Source organism: Macaca mulatta, chromosome 10, assembly GCF_049350105.2.
Source record: "Macaca mulatta isolate MMU2019108-1 chromosome 10, T2T-MMU8v2.0, whole genome shotgun sequence".
In the NCBI taxonomy this organism is placed as follows: domain Eukaryota; kingdom Metazoa; phylum Chordata; class Mammalia; order Primates; family Cercopithecidae; genus Macaca; species Macaca mulatta.
Window position 1 is genome coordinate 89656716 of NC_133415.1, and position 22047 is coordinate 89678762.

At 51.1% G+C, this 22047-nt stretch overlaps 1 protein-coding gene and 1 long non-coding RNA gene across 6 annotated transcripts in view; one reads left to right on the forward strand and one right to left on the reverse strand.

Annotated features, from left to right (window-relative positions):
• Window positions 1-22047, reverse strand: part of MTCL2 (microtubule crosslinking factor 2) — a 91603-nt gene that overhangs the window by 18419 nt on the left and 51137 nt on the right. For 4 of the 5 annotated variants that reach the window (XR_013399850.1, XM_077951647.1, XM_077951648.1 and 1 more), the window contains 9 exons: window positions 20981-21121; window positions 18021-18146; window positions 16555-16785; window positions 13680-13784; window positions 12568-12735; window positions 10700-10951; window positions 5017-5088; window positions 4396-4466; window positions 451-1801 (listed from right to left, as the gene is read on the reverse strand). Coding sequence is in view for 4 of the 5 variants with exons in the window: in XM_077951647.1 (XP_077807773.1) it covers window positions 451-1801; window positions 4396-4466; window positions 5017-5088; window positions 10700-10951; window positions 12568-12735; window positions 13680-13784; window positions 16555-16785; window positions 18021-18146; window positions 20981-21121 (2517 nt within the window). In the remaining variant the exon portion in view is untranslated. The remainder of the gene's footprint in view (window positions 1-450; window positions 1802-4395; window positions 4467-5016; window positions 5089-10699; window positions 10952-12567; window positions 12736-13679; window positions 13785-16554; window positions 16786-18020; window positions 18147-20980; window positions 21122-22047) is intronic. The other variant, XM_077951649.1, reaches the window with a different exon arrangement.
• Window positions 11786-16381, forward strand: LOC144332139 (uncharacterized). The gene is made up of 2 exons (XR_013399913.1): window positions 11786-14542; window positions 16244-16381. It is a non-coding gene; the product is annotated as an uncharacterized LOC144332139 (long non-coding RNA).

Below are 22047 nucleotides of genomic sequence, written 5' to 3' on the forward strand. Positions count from 1 at the left end.
TCTGCCGCCCAGGCTGGAGTGCAGTGGCCAGATCTCGGCTCACTGCAAGCTCCACATCCCGGGTTCACGCCATTCTCCTGCCTCAGCCTCCCGAGTATCTGGGACTACAGGCGCCCGCCACCTCGCCCGGCTAGTTTTTTGTATTTTTTTTAGTAGAGACGGGGTTTCACCGTGTCAGCCAGGATGGTCTCGATCTCCTGACCTCATGATCCGCCCGTCTCGGCCTCCCAAAGTGCTGGGATTACAGGCTTGAGCCACCGCGCCCGGCCCAATTTTTGTATTTTTAGTAGAGATGGGGTTTTCACCATGTTGGCCAGGCTGGTCTCAAATTCCTGATCTCAGGTGATCCGCCCGCCTCAGCCCATACTTCTGAACTTAAAAACCCAAAGAGCTTGGACCTTATATACTAACTCCACCTACCAAGAGAAAGGACAGATCCCACCCACCTACCTCACTGGGAAGGACCACGGCTCCATCTCCGTCCCGGAGGACACCATCCTTCCCCACCTGGGGGAGCATGGTGAGTCTGGCCTCCTCGCTGCTGACCGACTTGGCTGCCTTCTTGTTCAGGATCCTGGCCACACCCTCCGGCTGATGGTAGCTGGCTGGGGAGAGGGGTTCTGGCTTCTTGGTGCCCTCCTCTCCTGCTGCCGAGGTGGGGCTTGGTGCCCGGCCACACACATTACGGAAGAACTCCTGCACAATGCCATACTTGGGAGGCTCGGGCTTGGCCCGCGTCTCAGACATGCCCAGTTTCCAGACAGACTCCGTGCTCCCTGAGTGCTCCACCACACTGAAGAGGCTGGAGAGTCCATCATTGATGTTTCTCAATACAGGGCTGTCCCGCGTGGTGGTGGAGCGGGCCCAGGCCGAGCCGTTCTGCTTGCCCTGGTGCAGGTTCCACAGGCTGCGGTCCTTGCTGCTATCCAGCTTGGACACAGACCGCCTCTGGAGCTTTGGCGAGCCATACTTGGGGGAGCAGCAGGGCCGCTCGATGCGTGAATGGACCTTGTCCAGGGAGGAGGAGATCTGCTTGCTGCGCACAGACACGAGTGAAGAGCTTCGAGGTGACCAGGCCTTGCCGTGGAGGCTGCTGCGGGGTGGGTCGGTCTGCAGGCCCACGCTGACCGTGCGGATGGTCTGTGTGCCCACACTGGCCAGGCCCACCGTCTGGCTGGACGTGCTCTTCACTTTCCTCTCCAGCGAGCCGGAGCGCATGGCCTGGCGCACGCAGTTGGTGATCTCCTTCATGTCATCACTCATGTTGCCTGACATCTCGAAGTCATGCAGGGCCGCTGGGAAGCTAGGCCCGGCTGCTGAGGGGCTGCTGGCTGAGCCTCCGTCTAGGCGCTGCCGTGAGAAGTTGCAGAGCCACCGACCATAGGAGCTCTCAGCCAGCCCATCAGCCTCAGCCGACTCTTTGGGCTTGGCTGTGGTGAAGAGGAAGCCGGGCTCGATAATGATCTTGCCCTCTTTGTCATGAACCACAGGGACTCCCAGGCGCCGGGCCACCGGGGGGCTATAGTAGACTCGGATGCCCGTCTTGTCGGGAGCTGTGTAGCTGCGCTGCATCTGCCTCCCTGGGGGGTCCTGGCAGGCCAGGGCACCCAGGTGGTTGCAGTCCCTCGATGAGAGCCCAGGCTTCTCCTTGGTGTCTTTTTCTGGATCCCCAGGCTCAGAACTCACAAAGCCAAAGGCAGGGTTGTTAGGCAGCTTCTTGCCTCGGGCGTCTCCGCCAGCAAGGTAAGGGGAACAGTCGAGCAAACTTTCAAACTCAGACATGGAGGAAACAGATTTGGTTCTGCAAAGGGCAGGAGAAAACGTGGTTATTAGTGGAAGTAACACTGAGGACACACTCTGGTCTACCACCCTGGTCCGTGTGCTGCGCGAGGGCAGAGACCAGGACTGTCTTGTTCACCTCTTGTAGAAGATGTTGTTGGTGCCCAGCCCCACATTCTGTCTGCATTTTCTTTCTTTCTTTTTTTTTTTTTCCCAAACAGGTCTTGAAATGTCACCCAGGCTGGAATGCAGTGGTGATATCACAGCTCACTGCAGCCTTAAACTCCTGGGCTCGAGTGATCCTCCCATTTCAGCCTCCAGAGCAGCTGGGACTACAGGGGTACACCACCATATCTGGCTAATTTTGTGTGTTTTTTTTTTTTTTTTTGAGACAGAGTCTCGTTCTGTCACCCAGGCTGGAGTGCAGTGGCATGATCTCCGCTCACTACAACTTCCACCCTCTGGGTTCAAGCAATTCTCCTGTCTCCGACTCTGGAGCAGATGAAATTACAGGCGTGCACTACCACGTCTGGCTAATTTTTATATTTTTAGTAGAGGCGGGGTTTCTCCATGTTGGCCAGGCTGGTCTGGAACTCCTGACGTCAGGTGATCCACCTGCCTCAGCCTCCCAAAGTACTGGGATTACAGACATGAGCCACCGCGCCCAGCCTAATGCCTGGCTAATTTTTTAAAAAATTTTTGTAGAGGCCGGGCGCGGTGGCTCAAGCCTGTAATCCCAGCACTTTGGGAGGCCGAGACGGGTGGATCACAAGGTCAGGAGATCGAGACCATCCTGGCTAACACGGCGAAACCCCGTCTCTACTAAAAACACAAAAAATTAGCCGGGCGAGGTGGCGGCGCCTGTGGTCCCAGCTACTCGGGAGGCTGAGGCAGGAGAATGGCGTGAACCCGGGAGGCGGAGCTTGCAGTGAGCTGAGATCTGGCCACTGCACTCCAGCCTGGGCGACAGAGCGAGACTCCGTCTCAAAAAAAAAAAAAAAAAAAAAAAAAAAAAATTTTGTAGAGATGGGGGTCTCCCTATGTTGCCCAGGCTGGTCTCAAACTCCTGGCCTCAAGCAGTCTTCCTGCCTCTGCCTCTCAAAATGCTGGGATTACAGGCATGAGCCACTGCACCTGGCCTCTCTCTGTACTTTCACCTATACACCTAAAACTGCATACTCTGAACTGCATACTCCACCATTCTCTACCTGATGGCTTTTTTTCTGCCTGTGGGATCATACTTGGCTGTCCTCCACACAGAAGAAGCTAGACCCAGCACTTTGGGATGCTGAGGCAGGCAGATCACCTGAGGTCAGGAATTTGAGACCAGCCTGACCAAGATGGTGAAACCCTGTCTCTTACTAAAAATACAAAAATTAGCCGAGCGTGGTGGTGTGCACCTGTAACCCCAGCTACTCAGGAGGCTGAGGCAGGAGAATCGCTTGAACCTGGGAGGCAGAGGTTGCAGCGAACTAAGATCGTGCCATTGTACTCCACCCTGGAAGACAGAGCAAAACTTCATTTCAAAAAAAAAACAACAACCCAAACCGAAGCTAGAAATAGCACAGAGTTAAGGAGTGAATGCCCCTAAACACAGCCCTCGACAAACAATAGGTGGGATATGGTGAACAAGTGCCCCAGCCTCCTTGTTTCTCAGGCGGGATGACTCTAAGCTGCACGTTCTACTCTGGCTCCCTGAGTTCCTCCGACAGCCTGAACTCCAGTTGCCCGTGGGATAACCTGGATGAAGCTCCTTTTATTGGCTGCCTTCCCTTCCCTGTCTCACTTCCAAGTGTTTCCTGAAATTCTGTCCCAAATAAACCATTTGCACTTAAATCCTTGTCTCAGAGTTTGCTTATGGGGGAATCCAAACTAAGACGCCATGAAGCTCCTGGCACACATATTGCCTGAATCACTGAACATGCCAGGCATATGGAAATGCATGTGTCAGACCACTCTGATGAACTCCAAGAGGCAGCTCATATCATCCCCACTAGACAGAGATGGGAAGTACTGCTCAAGGTCAAGGTCATAGAGCTAGAACTGGCAGGGTTGGCATTCAAACCTGGCCCTCTGGCTCCAGCCTGTCCTGCCTGCCTTGCTTCTGGGCTGGTCTGATGGCAGCTGGGGGTTCTGTTTCCCTGACTCCTTTCATGGGTTTCCTAACAGTGGAGACGTGGTCCTTACAGTCTTGGGGTAGGGGTTTCCTTGGCCACAGCACAGGGCTGGGCCCAAAGGATGCTGCTCAATAATCCCAGGAATGGAGGTCCATCTCGACTCTCCTCACTCCAGAGACAGGAGAAAAGAATCCCAAGAGGAGCTAAATGGTTTGCTTCCACCTGTGTTCCATTCCCAGACTCAAACAACATGCAGCAGCCTGGAATTCCCACTGCCCCAAGCTTTCCAGCTCCTGCGTGGTTCAGGTTCCAGAGAAACCATATCCCGGTGCTCTCCCAACTCGGATGCGGGGAGGGTGGCAGCAGGAAGAGGGCAAAGGGGCGGGGCAGGGCTGCAGCAAAGGCAGGCAGAGTGGGTGCAGGGCCCAGCAGGGAGCGAAGAGGGGTGAGGCTGTGGGGCGGGACAGAGAGGCAGAGCGGGGGACCAGGATGCAAGCACCTCTTTAACCCGTTTCCTCCAAGCTCAACTTCGGAAACAGCTTCCTTGTCGTGGATCTTCTCGCTGCGTGTCTGTCAAGGAGGAGAGATAGGAAGGGTCAGTTCCGGCCACGAGAGCACTAAGGGCGTGGAACGCGAGACCAGCCCGGACCTCAATGCCTGAATCTCCTCATCTGGAGAGCAGGAATGATGTCATCATTCTAGCATGGTCAGTTTCTGGCTCCATTGCATCTAATTCCTCCACCAAATGTGATCCAGGCTGGGCCAATCAGAGCTCCAAGAGTGACCCACCCAAGGAAAGGGACCACTTAGAATTTAATCCAAATGTGGTGACTGCAACAAAGCATCCAGTGGCCCCTGCTCAGCTGGCGGTGGGCTTGTCTTCTCCCTCCTCAACCCTACTCCCTCACTTAGCCCAGTCCCTGGGTGTTCTTTGTCTTTTTTTTTTTTTTTTTTTTTGAGGCAGGAACCATGAGATACAGACTCTAGGGCTGAGGGGCCCAAGGTGCAAGGGTGTGACCTGTGAGACAGGGTTAGCAACTTCTGTCATGTCCCCCACGAGCAGGGACCTTTATGGTGTAGCCAGGGGCCAAGATAACATGGCAGCAGCCGCCCCACTCACCTCCTTCCAGCTGTTGTCCTGCTTCTCCAGCTCCGAGTGCTTCAGGACCCAGGGGTCGGCAGCCTTCTGCAGCTGGGCAAGGGCAGAGAGGGTGGGTCGGTAATGGGCAAAGCTAGTAAGCAGAACCCCGCTCTAAGCAAAGCCACTCCCCAGACTCTACTCTGCAGCCCACATAACCTACATCATGGACCAGGGGCCACCTTCTCAGTGGGTAGCAGCTCAGAGCACGCCCCTCTGCCTGGTGGATTTGGAAAATGATAATAAAAGCAATTACTTGCAGAGATCCTTCTAGATGTCATTATACCTAATATAGGAACAGCCATTACTATGTGAATTCATTGCACAATTCACAGAACAGCTAGACCAGCTAAGCAGCAGCCACATCCAATCTGAGTGGCAAATGTAAGATCCAGGCACCCCCACTGCTCCATCCACAGTGGCCATCATTCACAGATCCCAGCACTCTTTCCCGCTGGGCCTTGAGGGGCCTCTGCTTCCCTCCCTTCTTGGAGGTCCATCACCTCCAGGTGGCTTGTGATGGAACCCATCTCCTATGCACACATTAGTTAACTTTTTTTTTTTTTTTTTTCCCGAGACAGAGTCTTACTCTGTTGCCCAGACTGGAGTGCCGTGGTACGATCTCAGCTCACTGCAACCTCTGCCTCCCAGGTTCAAGCGATTCTCCTGCCTCAGCCTCCAGAGTAGCTGGCATTACAGGGATGCACCACCTTGCCTGGCTAATTTTTGTATTTTTAGTAGAGACGGGGTGTCACCATGTTGGCCAGGTTGGTCTTGAACTCCTGACTCAGGTGATCCACCCGCCTCAACCTCCCAAAGTGCTGGGATTACAGGCATGAACCACTGCGTCCAGCTGCATTAGTTAATTTAATTCTCACAGAAACTGTGTATGGTAGGTGTTCCTGTGGTTATTTCCATTTGGCAGATGAGAGGATCAAGACTGAGAGAAGAGGTCGGGCAGCTGACTGAGTGAATGATCGTAACAACAGTGTAGCACTTCCCATTGCTGGTGACTCCATCTGTACCATCTGGCACTACAGCCTTCTCTGGAGGACTGCCTTGGGTAACCAGGACCCAATCACTGCCAATGACGGACAAAGACAGGGGTCCAGAAGACTGGCCCTAAAGGTGGACCCCTTGCCTTAAGGTGGACTAAACTGTGGGGTGATTTACTGTTTATACTCCTGGGCACATCATGGGGTCAGGCCAAGGGCAGATTTCATCTGAAAGCGTATCTTACATGGTTTCTTCCCCTTCCCCATCCTGGCTCCATCCGTTAACAAATCACTTGCACACAGGGTAACCAACTCATCTTGGTTTGCCCAGGACTTTCTCAGTGTTTGTACTGAAAGTCCCATGTCCCAGAACCCTCAGTTCTAAAAAAAACTAGGAGGCTACGGCTAGGACTATTCTAGTTTTAAAAGTCACAGTCTCGGGAATGCCCTCAGTCCCAGGCAAGCCGGCATGGGTTGGTCACCTTACTTGTACTTGAATCCATGTCTAGAGCTTTGCTTCTTAGAAACCCAACATGAGACAAACAGGGCAACAATGAAAATAACACTAGGCCAGGTGTGGCAGCTCACAACTGTAATCCAGCACTTCCAGAGGCTGAGGTGGGAGGATCACTTGAGCCTAGCAGTTTAAGATCAGCCTGGGCAACACAGGGAAACCCCATGTCTAAAAAAAAAACCACAAAAGTTGCTGGGCATGGTGGCTCACGCCTGTAATCCCAGCACTTTGAGAGGTCGAGGCAGGTGGATCACCTGAAGTTGGGAGTTCAAGACCAGCCTGACCAACATGGAGAAACCCTGTCTCTACTAAAAATACAAAAAATTAGCCGGGTGTGGTGGCGCATGCCTGTAATCCCAGCTACCCGGGAAGCTGAGGCAGGAGAATCGCTTGAACCCATGAGGCGGAGGTTGCGGTAAGCCAAGATTGTGCCATTGCACTTCAGCCTGGGAAATAAGAGCGAAACTCCATCTCAAAAATAAATAAGTAAATAAATACACAAAAGTTATCCAGGCGTGTTAGAGTGTGCTCCCAGCTACATGAGAGGCTGAGGTGGGAGGATCACTTGTGCCTGGGAGGCAGAGCTTGCAGTGAGCTGAGATGGTGCCACTGCACTCCAGCCTGAGGGACGGAGCAAGACCTTGTCTCAAAATAAGAAAAGAAAGAAACTAAGAAAGGAAGAAGAAGGGAGGGAGGGAGGGAAAAGAAGGGAGGGGGGAAATAATACTAACATCAGTGAACAGCAATGACAGATGAAGACCACAGAATCAAACCAAGCCCCAGACAAGGGTGGGCTTAGGAAGCACTTTGATTCTTGTGGTTATCTCACTTTATTTCCATAGCTGCCCTGAAAAATGAGAACGTCAAGTATGGTCATCTTTTTTTTTTTTTTTTTTGAGACGGAGTCTCGCTGTGTCTCCCAGGCTGGAGTGCAGTGGCGTGATCTCGGCTCACTGCAAGCTCCGCCTCCCGGGTTCACGCCATTCTCCCGCCTCAGCCTCCCAAGTAGCTGGGATTACAGGCGCCCGCCACCACGCCCTGCTAGTTTTTTTTTGTATTTTTAGTAGAGACGGGGTTTCACCATGTTAGCCAGGATAGTCTCGATCTCCTGACCTCGTGATCCACCCACCTCGGCCTCCCAAAGTGCTGGGATTACAGGCTTGAGCCACCGCGCCCGGCCAAGTATGGTCATCTTTATTTTACAGATGAGGCCCAGAGATCAGAGGTGACTTGACTGGGGTTGTACCTGGTGGAGCCAGGTAAGGACTGGGGACTCCTGGTCAGAAGCTCTTTCCCACCAGCCACTCTGCTACTTTCACCAGTCTGGCTTAATCGTCAGTCCAGTGTAAAGAATGCTGCTTTGGGGGATTTGGTTTAAAGTGCAGGAGGAAGAGGAATGTCAGAGAGACACAAGAGGCTAGAGGGCTGGCAAGTCCCTGATGTGAAAACAACAGCAGGACATGGAATCTGTGCCCTGATGAGCTGACAAGACATGCCTGTGGGCTGATATGTCCCCCAGGGATGACACGAAGCTTGTTTCATAATTTCAAAATCATTTTAGAAATTTAGAATATTTAGACATTTAGAAATATTTTGTTGTTAATAAAATAAGAAGGAATTATTCTTTTACAAACAGGAATTTGGCTTGATGGTGCAAACAGATGCATGCATCTGACCTGCTTTCCACATGGTACCTGGATTGTTCTGGAACTTGTTAGTCATCCTGCCATCCTGCACTCCCCAAGCACAGGCTCCTAGCAGGTGTGAACCTCACAGGAGCTCTGTCCCTGCAGGAGAGTGCGCATGGCCCAGGACCAGGAACTTTCCAGATTTGGGAGTTCTGCCAGATTCTGGTCCTCTCCCTTACTCACTTTATGACCTTGGGCCAATCACTTTGCCTCTGTCTCCTCATCTGAAAAAGGGGTTTCATGAACGTGACCTTGCAGGGCTGTTGAAGTACTGAAGAGAACATTAGGAAGAGGAAATACCTAAGATCAATAAACTCATGAAAAATGCTCACCTTCAGTAAGTCAGAGAAATGCAAAGTAAAGCAATGAGATAGCATTTCACACCCTAATTTGGGCAGACGTTTCAAAGACTGGTAATCACAGCAACTGGCAAAGATGAAGCAAAAAGGGCCTTCTCGTCCTTCTAACTGTGCAGCTGGTGGGAGGGTACAAGGGCAAAGCTTTTCTAGAAGGCAGCCTGGCAGTTACTATCAACTATAAATGCTTATGCCCTTGGATTTAGCAATTTAACCTCTAGGAATCTATCCTACTGAAATATTTATGCGTGTGCAGAAATATATGTGTGGAGATGTTCACTGAGGCACAACTTGAACTTTTTTTTCTTTTTTTAGATACCTTCGTATCTAAAAAAAAGTCTCACTCTGTTGCCCAGGCTGGAGTGCAGTGGCACAATCACGGCTCACTGCAGTCTTGATCTCCCGAGTTCAAGCAATCCTCCCACCTCGGCCTCCCATGTAGCTGGGACTACAGGCGCACACTGCCACATCCAGCTTCAGGTCACAACTTTCAATAGTGAAAAACTGGAAACAATCTAGATTTAATCACTGTAGATAACAAATCATAGTATCTCCACACTGGGAACACCAGGCACCAGGCACACTGAATGAGGAAGGCCTCCGTACTCTTTTGTAAACAGCTCTCCAGGAAAGAGGCAAAGTATAAATAAATGGACATTACAACTTGATTAATGATTTTAAAACAAACGAACAAAACCCTGTAAATATAAATTTAAATAGCAAGAAAGGCCCAGCTACCTGGGACGCTGAGGTAGGAGGATGGCTTGAGACCAGGAGCTCAAGCCCAGCCTGGGCCATACAGTAAGACCCCATTTCTTACTGTGAGCCACTGCACCTGGCCTAAAAAAATTTTTTTAATTAACAAAAAATGACAAGAAATGGAGGGAGTAGGTTGAAATATGCCTTTGTAATATTTGGACCTTATATAAAGATGAAGTCCTGGTTTATGTGATTAAAATTAAAAGTAAGGCCAGGCGCGGTGGCTCACGCCTGTAATCCCAGCACTTTGGAAGGCCGAGGTGGGCGGATCATCTGAGGTCAGGAGTTCAAGACCAGCCTGGCCAACATGGTGAAACCCCATCTCTACTAAAAATAAAAATTAGCCGGGTGGGGTGGCAAGCGCCTGTAGTCCCAGCTACTCGGGAGGCTGAGGCAGGAGAACTGCTTGAATCCGGGAGGCAGAGGTTGCAGTGAGCCGAGATCGCACCTCTGCATTCCAGTCTGGGTGACAGAGTGAGACTGTCTCAAAGAAAAAATAAATTAATTTAAAAAAATAAAATAAAAGTAAGGCTGGGCATGGTGGCTCACGCCTGTAATCGTAGCACTTTGGGGGGCTGAGGCGGGAGGATCACTTGAGGCCAGGAGTTCGAGACCAGCCTGGCCAACATGGTGAAACCCTATCTCTACTAAAAACGTAAAAATTAGCCAGCCGTGGTAGCACACGCCTGTAATGCCAGCTACTGAGGAGGCTGAGGCGCATGAATCACTTGAACCTGGGAGGCGGAGGCTGCAGTGAGCCAAGCGTGCACACTGCACTCTAATAAATAAGTAAATAAAAATATAAGTGAAAGGAAGGGAAAAGTCAAAATCAAGAGTGGAGCAGAGCAGCATATGGTAGGTGGCGGCTGGCTGCATGAAGTGAACTATAATGGGGAGTGAGGGTCAATGATTGCTTTTCCTTTCCTCCTTCTTTTGATTGAAGGCCTCCCAATTTTCCCATGGGAACCACTCTTAGTTCCTCCCTCTTGGTTCCTGAGTTTGGGTAGGCTCCAGGGATGGGCACATGACCCATATCTGGCCAATCCACTATACTTGCTAAGCTGTAAGATATGAGCATGAAACTAATGGTGGCCATATTTGGGAACAGCTTGTTTAAGAGTAAAGCTAACACAGAGGAAAGCAGGCCTGACAGGCAGAGGCAGAAAGGAAGATCTAGTTCCCACTGCATTCTCTAAGTGCCTGGATCCAGCTATACCCGAAGGAGATGCTGTGCCAGACCTCACTGGATGAGCACCTAGATCCAGCTATACCTGAAGGAGTTCCTGCTTCTGAATCATTTCTGTAGCAACTCTCCCTTGCGGGTGGAAGTAGCTTGACAGGGGTGGGCCTCACCTGGCTTAGGCGGTTCTGCAGCTCCTTCACCTGCTGCTCCACCTGCTGCTTCTCACCCTGCAGCCGCTCCACCAGCTGCAGCTTCTCCTGGCTCCAGTTGCGCTCGCTGATCTGCAGCTGCCGCGTCAACTCCATGACAGCGCTGTAGGACTCAGCCAGGAGGTGCTGCTGCTCCTCACGCTCCCTCTGTAGGGCTGCCTTCCAGTCGGGCCCTGCCCGCTCCCCAGCCCCCTTCCCCGCCTTCAGCTCCATCTGCGGAAAGAAGCAGACTGAGCAGCTGGCAGCAGGAGGCCACTCCTCTCGGCCCTCCTCTCTCCTTCCCTCCCAGGTGCCAGCAGGGGAAAAGGGGAGAGGTCCCTCAGAAGACCCCTCACCAGGGACTAACCCAGCTTAGTCCTCCCCACTCAGAACTAACCCCTAACCCCTCCACACAATAAGGGTTTGAAGAGTTCTTTCTATAAGCCAAGCTCTGCTGTGGGCTTTTCAGGTATGATGTCATTATCCTCATGAAAACTCTGCAAGATTACTAGTGGTCACTCCAGCAAGATGGTTTTCTTGGCCTCAGACCTCAGGGTGGCAGGAAGGGGAATGTGCAACCTTTAGACTCAGTGCCCCGCATTAACCCCCATGGGCTGGTCAGGTTCTTGGTGGGAGGAGCACCTGAAATGCCCAGGTCTTTAGGGGCAGCAGGTATAGTGGACAGTGCAGATGGAGGGAGCTGTGAGAGCTGCAGAGAGGGTTAGGAGGGGAGAGTAGTGGCCCCAGGAAGCAGCCAGGAGACTGTGAGCAGTGGGAAGAAGGTGGAATTGGGGCTGGGCATGGTGGGTCACGCCTGTACTCCCAGAATTTTGGGAGGCCGAGGCGGGCAGATCACTTGAGATCAGAAGTTCAAGACTAGCCTGGCCAACATGGTGAAACCCTATCTCTACTAAAAATACAAAAATTAGCTGGGTGTGGTGGTATGCCATCTATAATCCCAGTTACTTTGGAGGCTGAGGCAGGAGAATCGCTTGAACCCGGGTGGCAGAGGTTGCAGTGAGCCGAGATTGCACCACTGCACTCCAGCCTGGGTGACACAGTGAGATTCTGTCTCAAAAAAATAAATAAATAAATAAAAAAGGAGGTGGAATTGGGGTCACAGGGAGCCAGGGGTTAGAGGTTTGGGGGAGCAAGGGCCAGTCTGCCACTTATTAGCCGGGTGACCTTGGGAGATAAATTTAACTCATCTGTGCCAGTTTTGTCACCCGTCCAGCAGAGACCATCGGAGTGCCTGCCTCCCAGAGGCTGCTGCTGCCTGGGAAGACAGTTTGCGGCAGGGGCAGGCTGGATGGAAGAGGCTGGAGCCCGAGCTGTGGGGTCAGAGCATTCTCTCCGAGTGGGAGGAAGCCTACCCTCTCACTCTTCAGGCCAAAGGAGGCAGCAAGTCAGCCTCAGGCGCACAGCAGACCCCAAACCCAAACCCCCAGGGCTCCTGGTTAAAGCTCCTTTGGGCACGCTGGGGAGTTGCGGGGGGCCCCCAGTTTGAGTGGAGGGAGCAAAACAGAGCCAGGCAGTGGGGGCTGAAGGAGTGTTTATGAGGAAAGGAAGGAGCAAATGAGGACAGCAGGCAGTGGGGGTGCGCGCCAGCCTCACCTGTGAGCCCAGGGTGCAATCCCTCACCTTCCTTCCCTTCCCCCGTGACTCCCATTCCCCACCATTTCTGATACCCTTGCTGTGTGACTTTAGGCAAGTCTCTTGCCCTCTCTGGGCCACAGGTGAAGCAAAGGGGTTCTTATTCCTCTAGGAGCATGGCCTTGGCATCCTACTCCGATCTGACAGCTAAAGGCTTGGGTGAGAGGGGAGAGGCCTCTGACAGGTGGGGGGCTCACCTGGGTGGTATGGCCCTTGAGCTCTGCCCGCTCTGTCTCCCAGGTAGCCTTGGCCTTAGCAAATTGTTGCTGAAGCTCCGTCAGACCACGGCGTTCATCCCGGAGAAGCCAGCACAGCTCCTTCAGCGTCACCTTCATGTCGGCCAGTGTCTTGATGTACTCATTGGGCTGCAGACAGAAGGCAAAACCTGAGTCAAGAGCCTCGGCGGGTAGGGGGGGGAATCTGGGCTCAGAGAACTCACCTAGGAGTCCAGCTTGGGACTCCACGAGGCCTCAGGCAAGTCCCACGGCCTCTCTAGGTCATCTCACCCATAACATGGGAATGACAAGCCCAGCCCTGGCTACCTCCTAGGCTGACATGAGTCCCAAATCTGACACCAAGAAAAAAAACCCTGCAGTTACAATAATAATTATTCAGCCTAACTCTGAGCTGAATCATCTGGCTTCTTCAAGGCTCTGTAGCGTCTGGGCCGTGGGTCTTTCTCCCCACTCAGGATCCTCTCTGACACACGCAGGCCAGTGTGGGGTCAAATTCATGCAGACTCCCTCAGTTTGCCTGACTTGGTCCCAAATCTTCTTTCCTGGGCCCATGCTCTCATTTCCCATCCCTACCCCAGCTTACCGTGTGTGACCCTGGGATCCGGACCACACTGTTCTCTCTGACTTATGGCTTGATTTGAAGGTTCCTGACCCTAGACCACAAGGCCCCTCTTCAGATGCCTCTAGCCTGATGTCCTTACCCTCACCATGTACCTCCCAAGCCATACTCAATACCAAAACACCTTGCCACACCTTAGCACACACAGTTCTCTTGGTCCAGAATAGTCCCCATTCTCTATTAGGTAAACTCCTATACATCCTTCAAAACCCATCATCCATGACCCCTTCACTGTGATGCTGTCCCCTATACTGCAAAGAGAATTACTTGCTGTCTTGCTTATGACCCCACAGTCCATCATCTGGATTCTGTTACTGCCCTGGGATGACCAGGCAATAACCTTCTGCAACTCCAGTGTCCAGGAATGGGGTCAGAGAAAGCAGTAGGAATTGATCACTGAGCAGACAAAGGAATGAATGGACACAACAGGACCGCGAAGGGGCTGGAAACACACCGTGTTCTGGGTCCAGCTGTCTCCCGTGCAGGCCTTGTTATCAGAATGCTGAGCGTTTATCTCCTCTTCCTCCATCAGCAGGTACAGCTCCTTCATGCTGTTCACCTGTTTTTTAAAAACCATGCTTAACTGCAGGTGGGAAGTTTTCCCAAATTTTAATTCCAACCTTGGGCACCGTATAGGTTGAGGAGCACGGCTGGACAGTCAGGCCCTCCTAGCCTCCCACGACATCTATTCTGCCCCAAAGACCAGGAAGCATCCCTGAGAGTCACTCTGAAATAACCATGTTGACAGGCTGGGTCAAGGCAGGCACTGCGGTTGAAATGAAAAGGCCATGTGCACTCCCACAATGCTACATAAGGGTGACCAAAGGTTTGGGTGGACAGAAGTGATCTTGCTGGGGGCTTGGATTTATTGCTGATGGATTCTGGGCAAGAGTCCAGGGCCAGCCAAGGAGATCAGGGACCTAGTTTATGATGGAAATAAGGCAAAAGGGAATGAGTCATCTTCTGTGCTCAAGCAATCCTCCTGCCTCAGCCTCCCAAAATGCGGGGATTATAGGTGCGAGCCACCGTGCCTAGCATGATTATGTTTATATCTTATTAATTATGCCTATTTTGGTAAATGTACATATTTCTTAATTAGAGGCATATATGTTATGTAATTTTCTGTGTCTCTTTATTTTTTTTGAGACGGAGTGTCACTGTGTCACCCAGGCTGGAGTGCAATGGCATGATCTTGGCTCACTGCAACCTCTGCCTTGCAGGTTCAAGAGATTCTCCTGCTTCAGGCTCCCAAGCAGCTGGAACTACCGGTGTGCGCCACCGTTCCCAGCTAATTTTTGTATTTTTAGTAGAGATGGGGTTTCACCATGTTGGCCAGGCTGGTCTCTAACTCCTGACCTCAAGTGATCTGCCCACCTTAGCCTCTCGAAGTGCTGAGATTACAGGCGTGAGCCACTGCACCTGGCCAATTTTCTGTTTATACTCTATTTTTTCCTTTCCTAAAGTAAGTTTCTCTCTCTTTTACTCTAGGATATGGAAATGGCTAGAAAGGTTTTCACCAAATGTGGAGGGTTCAAGTCAGACAAACTGACTTAAAATGCAGACTGTGTGGCCTGCAGGTCATTCCCTTAAACTGGGCTTCGTCCAGAGGACCGTGAGACTTCCAAACAGGTGAGAGGGCTCCTCTGTTTCCAAACGTCACAGAAGAGACAGCTTCAGACAAGAGGCTCGAGGCTGATGCTCCCAGGGCGGCCCTGTGTCAGGCACTGCAGGGTCAGGGCAGCAGGGTGTGGGCCCATGGAATGGCGGCAGGGACTCTCCCATGAGGCCCTGGGGAGGAGCTAGTGGCCTTCGAGAATGATGAGCTCCACTGAGATAGGGTGATGCAGGGTCTTGCTATACACTCAGGTCTAACTGTCATGCCTGGCTCCTAGGGCATCTGGGCTCCTCTGGAGTACCCCTGATGGCGTACATGGCAACTTGAGGCATGCCAATGCTCCCTATTTGATCTGGAAAGGGGCCTACAGACAGTAGCCTGGACGAGGAGGGCCAAGCCTGGGCTAGATTCGAGGTACCTGAACCCAAAAGGACAAGGCCAAAGTGAGCAGTGTCAACTAAGATGAGTGTGACCAAGGTCTGACATCTTTGTAAGTCCCCTTCTCCTCCCTGCTGCTGTGCTGATGACAGGAGACAGGGGCTTTGAGCAGCAGAGGGTCCTGCACAGACTGGGGCACGAATGGGCCAGGTGGGTCCTTTCTAAGCTTCACACATTCCCAAAGCTCTGCCCCCACACATTTCCTGCCACACCCTAATACCACCTGTACTATCACCAGTGTTTTTAATCCAGCCTACTCCCTCTTGTTAAATAAACATATCTTTCGGCTGGGCATGGTGGCTCATGCCTGTAATCCCAGCACTTTGGGAGACCAAGGGGGATGGATTACTTGAGGTCAGGAGTTCAAGAGACCAGCCTGGCCAACATGGAGAAAACCTGTCTTTACTAAAAATACAAAAATTAGCTGGGTATGGTGCCACGTGCCTGTAATCCCAGCTACTCGGTAGGCTGAGGCAGAATTCCTTGAACCCGGGAGGTGGAGATTGCAGTGAGCCAAGATCGTGGCACTGCACTCCACTCCAGCCTGGGTAACAGAGTGAGACTCTGTCTCAAAAAAAAAAAAAAAAAAAAAAAATTCTGGGAAGGGGCCCAGGGGAGCCTCCCAGGGCACTGAATAAAAATGTATACCTGTACCTGATGCTACTACAAAACTAGATTCCTACATTCACCTCGATACTGCTGCCTCTGAGGACTCTGTGTTAAAGACCTGCCAGCCCCAAGGATCCTTTCTGCTATTGAGGCCGGGACGAAGCGTGTCATCTTCCTCATGGTACCCCCAGCAAGCACCCGCCACATGCCCAGTAAAGAGCAACGATGGCCAGGTGCGGTGGCTAACACCTGTAATCCCAGCACTTTGGGAGGCTGAGGCGGGCGGATCACATGGTCAGGAGTTCGAGAGCAGCCTGGTCAACATGGTGAAACCCCATCTCTACAAAAACTAGCAGGGCATGGTGGCAGGCGCCTGTAGTCCCAGCTACTCGGGAGGGTGAGGCAGGAGAATTGCTTGAACCTGGGAGACAGACGGAGATTGCAGTGAGCCGAGACTGTGCCACTTCACTCAGGCCTGGGCGACAGAGAGAGACTCCATCTCAAAAAAAAAAAAAAAAAAAAGGAGCAACGAATGCAGAGAAGGAAGCTTGCATGCTGATGGCAGGTATGCGAGTCTAGGAGCTGTGTCAAATCCAGCTGGGCGTCCCTTTCCTGTCCCTCTCTCCCCAGCCCATACTCCCAGTCCCAGTCCCAGGCCCAATCTTACCTCGAGGAAGTCATCCCCCTCGCTGGGCAAAACTTTGCCCTGCCGCCAGCGCTTGAGGAACCACCTGAGCTTCATGAAGAGCAGCAAGAAGTTGTGCTTGAACTGCTGGGACTCCTGCACCAGCATGTTCTTCTCCTGGCTCCAGAATTTCTGCTCCAGCCTCCGCTGGAGGCTCAGACTCTGCAGCTCAAACTCCCGCCTCAGGAGCGCCCTCTGCTGGTCCTCCTTCAGCTGCCGGGGGACAAGAGCTTGAGCAATCCCAGGGCCCTTCCCTCTCCCCCACCCCTTTCCGGGCCCCTGGAGTGGGGCAGGGAGGAAAGTCTGGGTGGTGCCTGTGAGTGATCCCTGCCCGGGATCCCACCACGCGTGGCGCAGTCTATTCAGACGAGCACTGCCCTCTGCTACTGCAGCCACAGTGACACATCACTGAAGGAGCTGGGATTTGACCCTGGCTCTGACTAAAAAAACATGACATCATATACTGAGCACCTCCTGGGAACCAAATGTCTCACGTGGACTCTCATGTTCAGTGAGGAACCTGCGAGGGTGAGCGATGATAGCAGGGAGGGGTGACGCGTGGAGAGCAAAGGGCGTGTCAGGGTTGAGGATGGCTGATGACTGGGCAACACCCTAGGAAAAAATGCAGAGTCACGGCTAACAGAGGGACCTGGATTAGAGGCCCAGCTCCGCTGCGCTCTGGATGTGCAACCCTGGGCAGAGCACTCTGGCTCTCTGGGCGTCAGTTTCCCCATCTGCAAAATGGTGATAAGGGAGGGCACAAGGATGAAAAGACATAATGGGTGGAAAGTGCATTGGACAGGCCCAGCATACAGAAAGGGCTTAACAAATGTTATTCCAGAACTATTATCTTGATTAGAAGCCAGGTCTGATGAGGGCACCATTTCATAAATGGGAAACTGAGGTCCTGAGAGAAAACAGGACTGGCCCCAGGTCCCACAGGCAGCCAATGATAGTCCTATTACACAGCTAATGCACAATGGCACGTGCAATAACATCCCAGCAGGGCAAAGGGGCTGAAGACTCAGGTTTCCCTTAATTCTTTCATTCCTTTTTTTTTTTTTTGAGATCACTCTGTCGCCCAGGCTAGACTGCAGTGGGACGATCTTGGCTCACTGTAACCTCTGCCTCCTGGGTTCAAGCGATTCTCTTGCCTCAGCCTCCCGAGTAGCTGGGATTACAGGCGCGCACAAGCATGCCTGGCTAATTTTTGTATTTTTAGTAGAGGTGGGGTTTCACCATGTTGACCAGGTTGGTCTCAAACTCCTGGCCTCAAGTGATCTGCCTGCCTCGACCTCCCAAAGTGCTGGGATTACAAGGGTAAGCCACCACGCCTAGCCTCCCCTAACATTCTTGACTTCAGAGGGCCCATAGATCCTCAAGGCCTCTGCTTCCAGCTCAAAGAGGCTGTAGGAATAGCTGCCTGGAAAGCGCTGGGCACCACGCACCTGGACCATTTTCTGGTTGAAATTGTCGGCCTCCTCCTTTCGCAGCTGCCGCTCCTGGGAGAGCTGCTCTTGCAAGCCCCGGAGGCTGTCGTGGGCCTCAGCCAGCACCAGCTGCAGCTCCTTGATCTGTGGTGTGGACAGGGGACACAGATAATGAGGAGGGAGAGAGGGGAAGAAGTGGATAGAAATTGTGATCTCAGGATGACAGTGGTAGGGGAATGATGGGAAGTTGGACCCAAGCTGTCCAAATACAAATCAGGCAGAATGACTGTCCCCACCTTAGAGGGTCGTCATGATGATTAAATGAAACAGTATATATCAAATCTGGCTTTTGTTACCATTGGAACTTGATCTTTTCTCTTTGAAATTTATCTTAATAAGGTACTGGGGAAACTAAGTTTGATTCACAAAGATGTTCATTGTTTCATTGTTTATAATTGCAATATTTTAGAAACAACTTAGATACGAAATGATGGGACTTAAAAGACGTTTAATGGATCTATACATATGTAACAATCCATTCAGGGGTACCCTTAAGGACAGTGTCCTTATTTTATGTATGTTATTATGTTATACTTCAACAGAAAGTAGAAAAACAAAACCAAAAAAGCTATAGACCTCCATAGAAAAACATATAAAGGACATGGACACACACTAAATGTAACCATGGGAACTGTGTGAAGACCTTCTGACCTCCGACCTTCACCCTCCCCTCCCTCCCTCCCTCCCTCCTTTCCTTCCTTCCTTCCCTTCCCTTCCCTCCATCCCTCCTCTCTCTTTCTCTCTCTCAATGGAGTTTTGCCAGACTTGAGCACGATCTTGGCTCACTGCAACCTCTGCCTCCCAGGTTCAAGCAATTCTCCTGCCTCAGCCTCTCAAGTAACTGGGATTACAGGCGCCCGCCATCATACCTGGCTAATTTTTATATATTTTTGGTAGAGACAGGATTTTGCCATGTTGCCCAGGCTCATCTTGAACTCCTAGGCTTAAGCAATCTGCCCACCTGGGTCTTCCAAAGTGCTGAAATTACAGGTGTGAGTTACAGTGCCTGGCCCCAGAACTCCTACATAAAACATTCCTAGGTATGGCAAATGTCCCTCTGTGAAAGTAAACATTCATTATATGGTCAATAATATGATGATTTGGCAGTGGAAGGCACAGTGACTTGAGGTATATCTTCTATATCTGTTTTGCATTAAAAATTTTTGCAGGGCTACATACTGTCTGCTCCCTGGTATCCTCCTTGAACTCAGTGTTCAACAGCACTGGGCAATTGTCACTGCTCAATAAAGAGTGACTGAATGAAACAAATAATTGAATGTGTGCAGGAAATTATTTTTTCTACAGGTAAGCCTATAGAATAGGCCTACTTCCTGGCAGGGCATGGTGGTTCACGCCTGCAATACCAGCACTCTGGGAGGCCGAGACGGGAGGATCACTTGAGCCCCAGAGTTTGAGACCAGCCTCCTGGGCAACATGACAAAACCCTGTCTCTACTAAAAATATGAAAATTAGCTGGGCATGGTGGCACACGCCTATAGTACCACCTAATCAGGAGGGCTGAGGCATGAGATTCATTTGAACTCAGGAAATGGAGGTTACAGTGAGCCAAGATCGTACCACTGCACTCCAGACTGGACGACAGAGCAAGACTCAGTCTAAAAAAAAAAAAAAAAAAAAAAGAATAGGCCTATTTCCTTTTCTCAGAAAATGAGAACTGAGTTATCTCAGTTTTTTCTCTTTTTGCCATGGCTTCCAGGAGGCTCACTTAGAGAGTCTGATCCATCAGCTTCAAGTGAGCTTCTCCTTCCTACATAGTCATGGGCTGGCCTTCCTGGGACCACAGAGTTATCTTCCAAGAGATGCTCAGAAAGGTACTCAGGCTGGAAAATACACAGGACTCTGCAAGGTTCAGGGTTTCAGAGATACTCCACCCAGTCCACAGGAGCCTTTTCCTGCTTCAGGCTCATTATGAAAAGCAAGGAGAAGCTCAGTAGGCTTAGAAGGGGCTCAGAACTACCCAGAATTCCCTGAGGATCAAAGAATCCTAGCAATTCGATAGCCACCATTCACTCTAACCCTCCCATGTTACCAACAGGGAAGCTGTGGCCAGAAGGTAGAAACCTGTCCACGGTCACACAGGAACACTGGCAGAACTGAGACTTGAAGTCAGGTCAAGTCTGAATCCCACAGATGTGTCATTATCATCATAATCATCATCCTCCTCCTCATCCTCACCCAATGTGGGCCAGGCCTTAAGCTATGGCTTTTCATGTATTTAATCCTTTCAACAACCCTGTGAGGCACCTTCATTTTACAGGTGAGAAAACTGAGAATCAGAGAGGTAAGATGACTTATCCAAGATCTCACAGCCAGGTAAAGAGTGGATCCACAATTGAAACTCAAACTGCCTGACTATAGAGACTGCTGCCTTCCTGCTACATAAATAAGTAGTTCCATTAAATTACATAAATTGTACTTTGGGAGGCTGAGGCAGGCGGATCACAAGGTCAGTAGATTGAGACCACGGTGAAACCCCGTCTCTACTAAAATTACAAAAAATTAGCCGGGCACGTTGGCGGGTGCCTGTAGTCCCAGCTACTCAGGAGGCTGAGGCAGGAGAATGGCATGATCCCGGGAGGCGGAGCTTGCAGTGAGCCAAGATCGCGCCACCGCACTCCAGTCAGGGGGACAGAGCGAGTCTCCATCTCAAAAACAAACAAACAAAAAAATTACATAAATTGTTAAATTCCCAGTGGAATTTAATACAGAAAAAAAAATAATTTATGAAGATGAGTTTATAAGTTTCCTTGGAACAGGCCATGAGAATGTCCCAAACTTCCTTATTTCCCCAAACCCATATCCTCACCAGCTAAGTGATATATGCACCACTCTGCTTTTGACAGGCCTCAGTCACTTTCCTCCTACCCAATCCCCTGCTTGCTCAGGCCTAGACCCACCTCAGAGGCATAGGAATCATTGTCTTCAGCTCGGTAAGGCCTGAAGCTCCGGCTGAGGTCGGGCTTAGAGTCCAAGTCACCAGTGCGGAAGGCCTCTCGGATCCTGGGTTCCCATTCCGGCAGGTCCCTGAAGTCAGGTGGCTGCACCCAGAGGCACAGGCAGAACAAACCAAATATCACCATGGGGAGGGGCCCGAGGGGTGCCAGAAACACCCACCCCAGGCCTCTGCGCTCCCTAAGAGGCTTGAACCACCCATCGGAGGGCTAGGACCCTGGTAGATTCACCTCTGCAACCCAGACCCAGCCCTGGCTGGAGCACTGCTGCCATTCAGTGAATGCTTGCAGAAAGGATGAATGACTAGGTCAGTGGGAAGTGATTTTGTGAATGTGTGTCTTGTGCACAAACCTTCTGAGTCAGCCCCAACTATCCTATCACATGTGTGACCTCTGTTCATCCCTCTTTCAAGAAGAACCAAGAGGGAGATAACAGAGCAATCTATGGGCACATGCCTATAATTCCATCTACAATTTGAGGCTGCAGCAAGCTGTGATCATACCAATGCCCTCCAGCCTGGGCAACAGAGCAGGACTGTTTCTTAAAAAAAAAAAAAAAAAAAAAAAAAAGGCAGTGTGCTTGCTTAAACAAGTAAGATGAAACTGGATCAACAGGTCTTGAGTTAAAGAAATTATGGCACATATCACTGTATAGTTGTTAAAAAAAAAAGTGCTAAATCTCGGAAGGGCGCGATGGCTCACACCTGTAATCCCAGCACTTTGGGAGGCCGAGGCGGGTGGATCACCTGAGGTCAGGAGTTCAAGACCAGCCTGGCCAACATCACGAAATCCCGTCTCTACTAAAAACACAAAAATTAGCCAGGTGTGGTGGGACATGCCTGTAATCCCAGCTACTTGGGAGGCTGAGGCAGGAGAATCACTTGAACCTGAGAGGTGGAGGTAGCAGTGAGCTGAGATCGTGCCACTGCACTCCAGCCTGGGTGACAGAGTGAGACTCCGTCTCAAAAAAAAAAAAAAAAAAAAAAGAAGAAAAGAAAGAAAAAAAGAAAAAA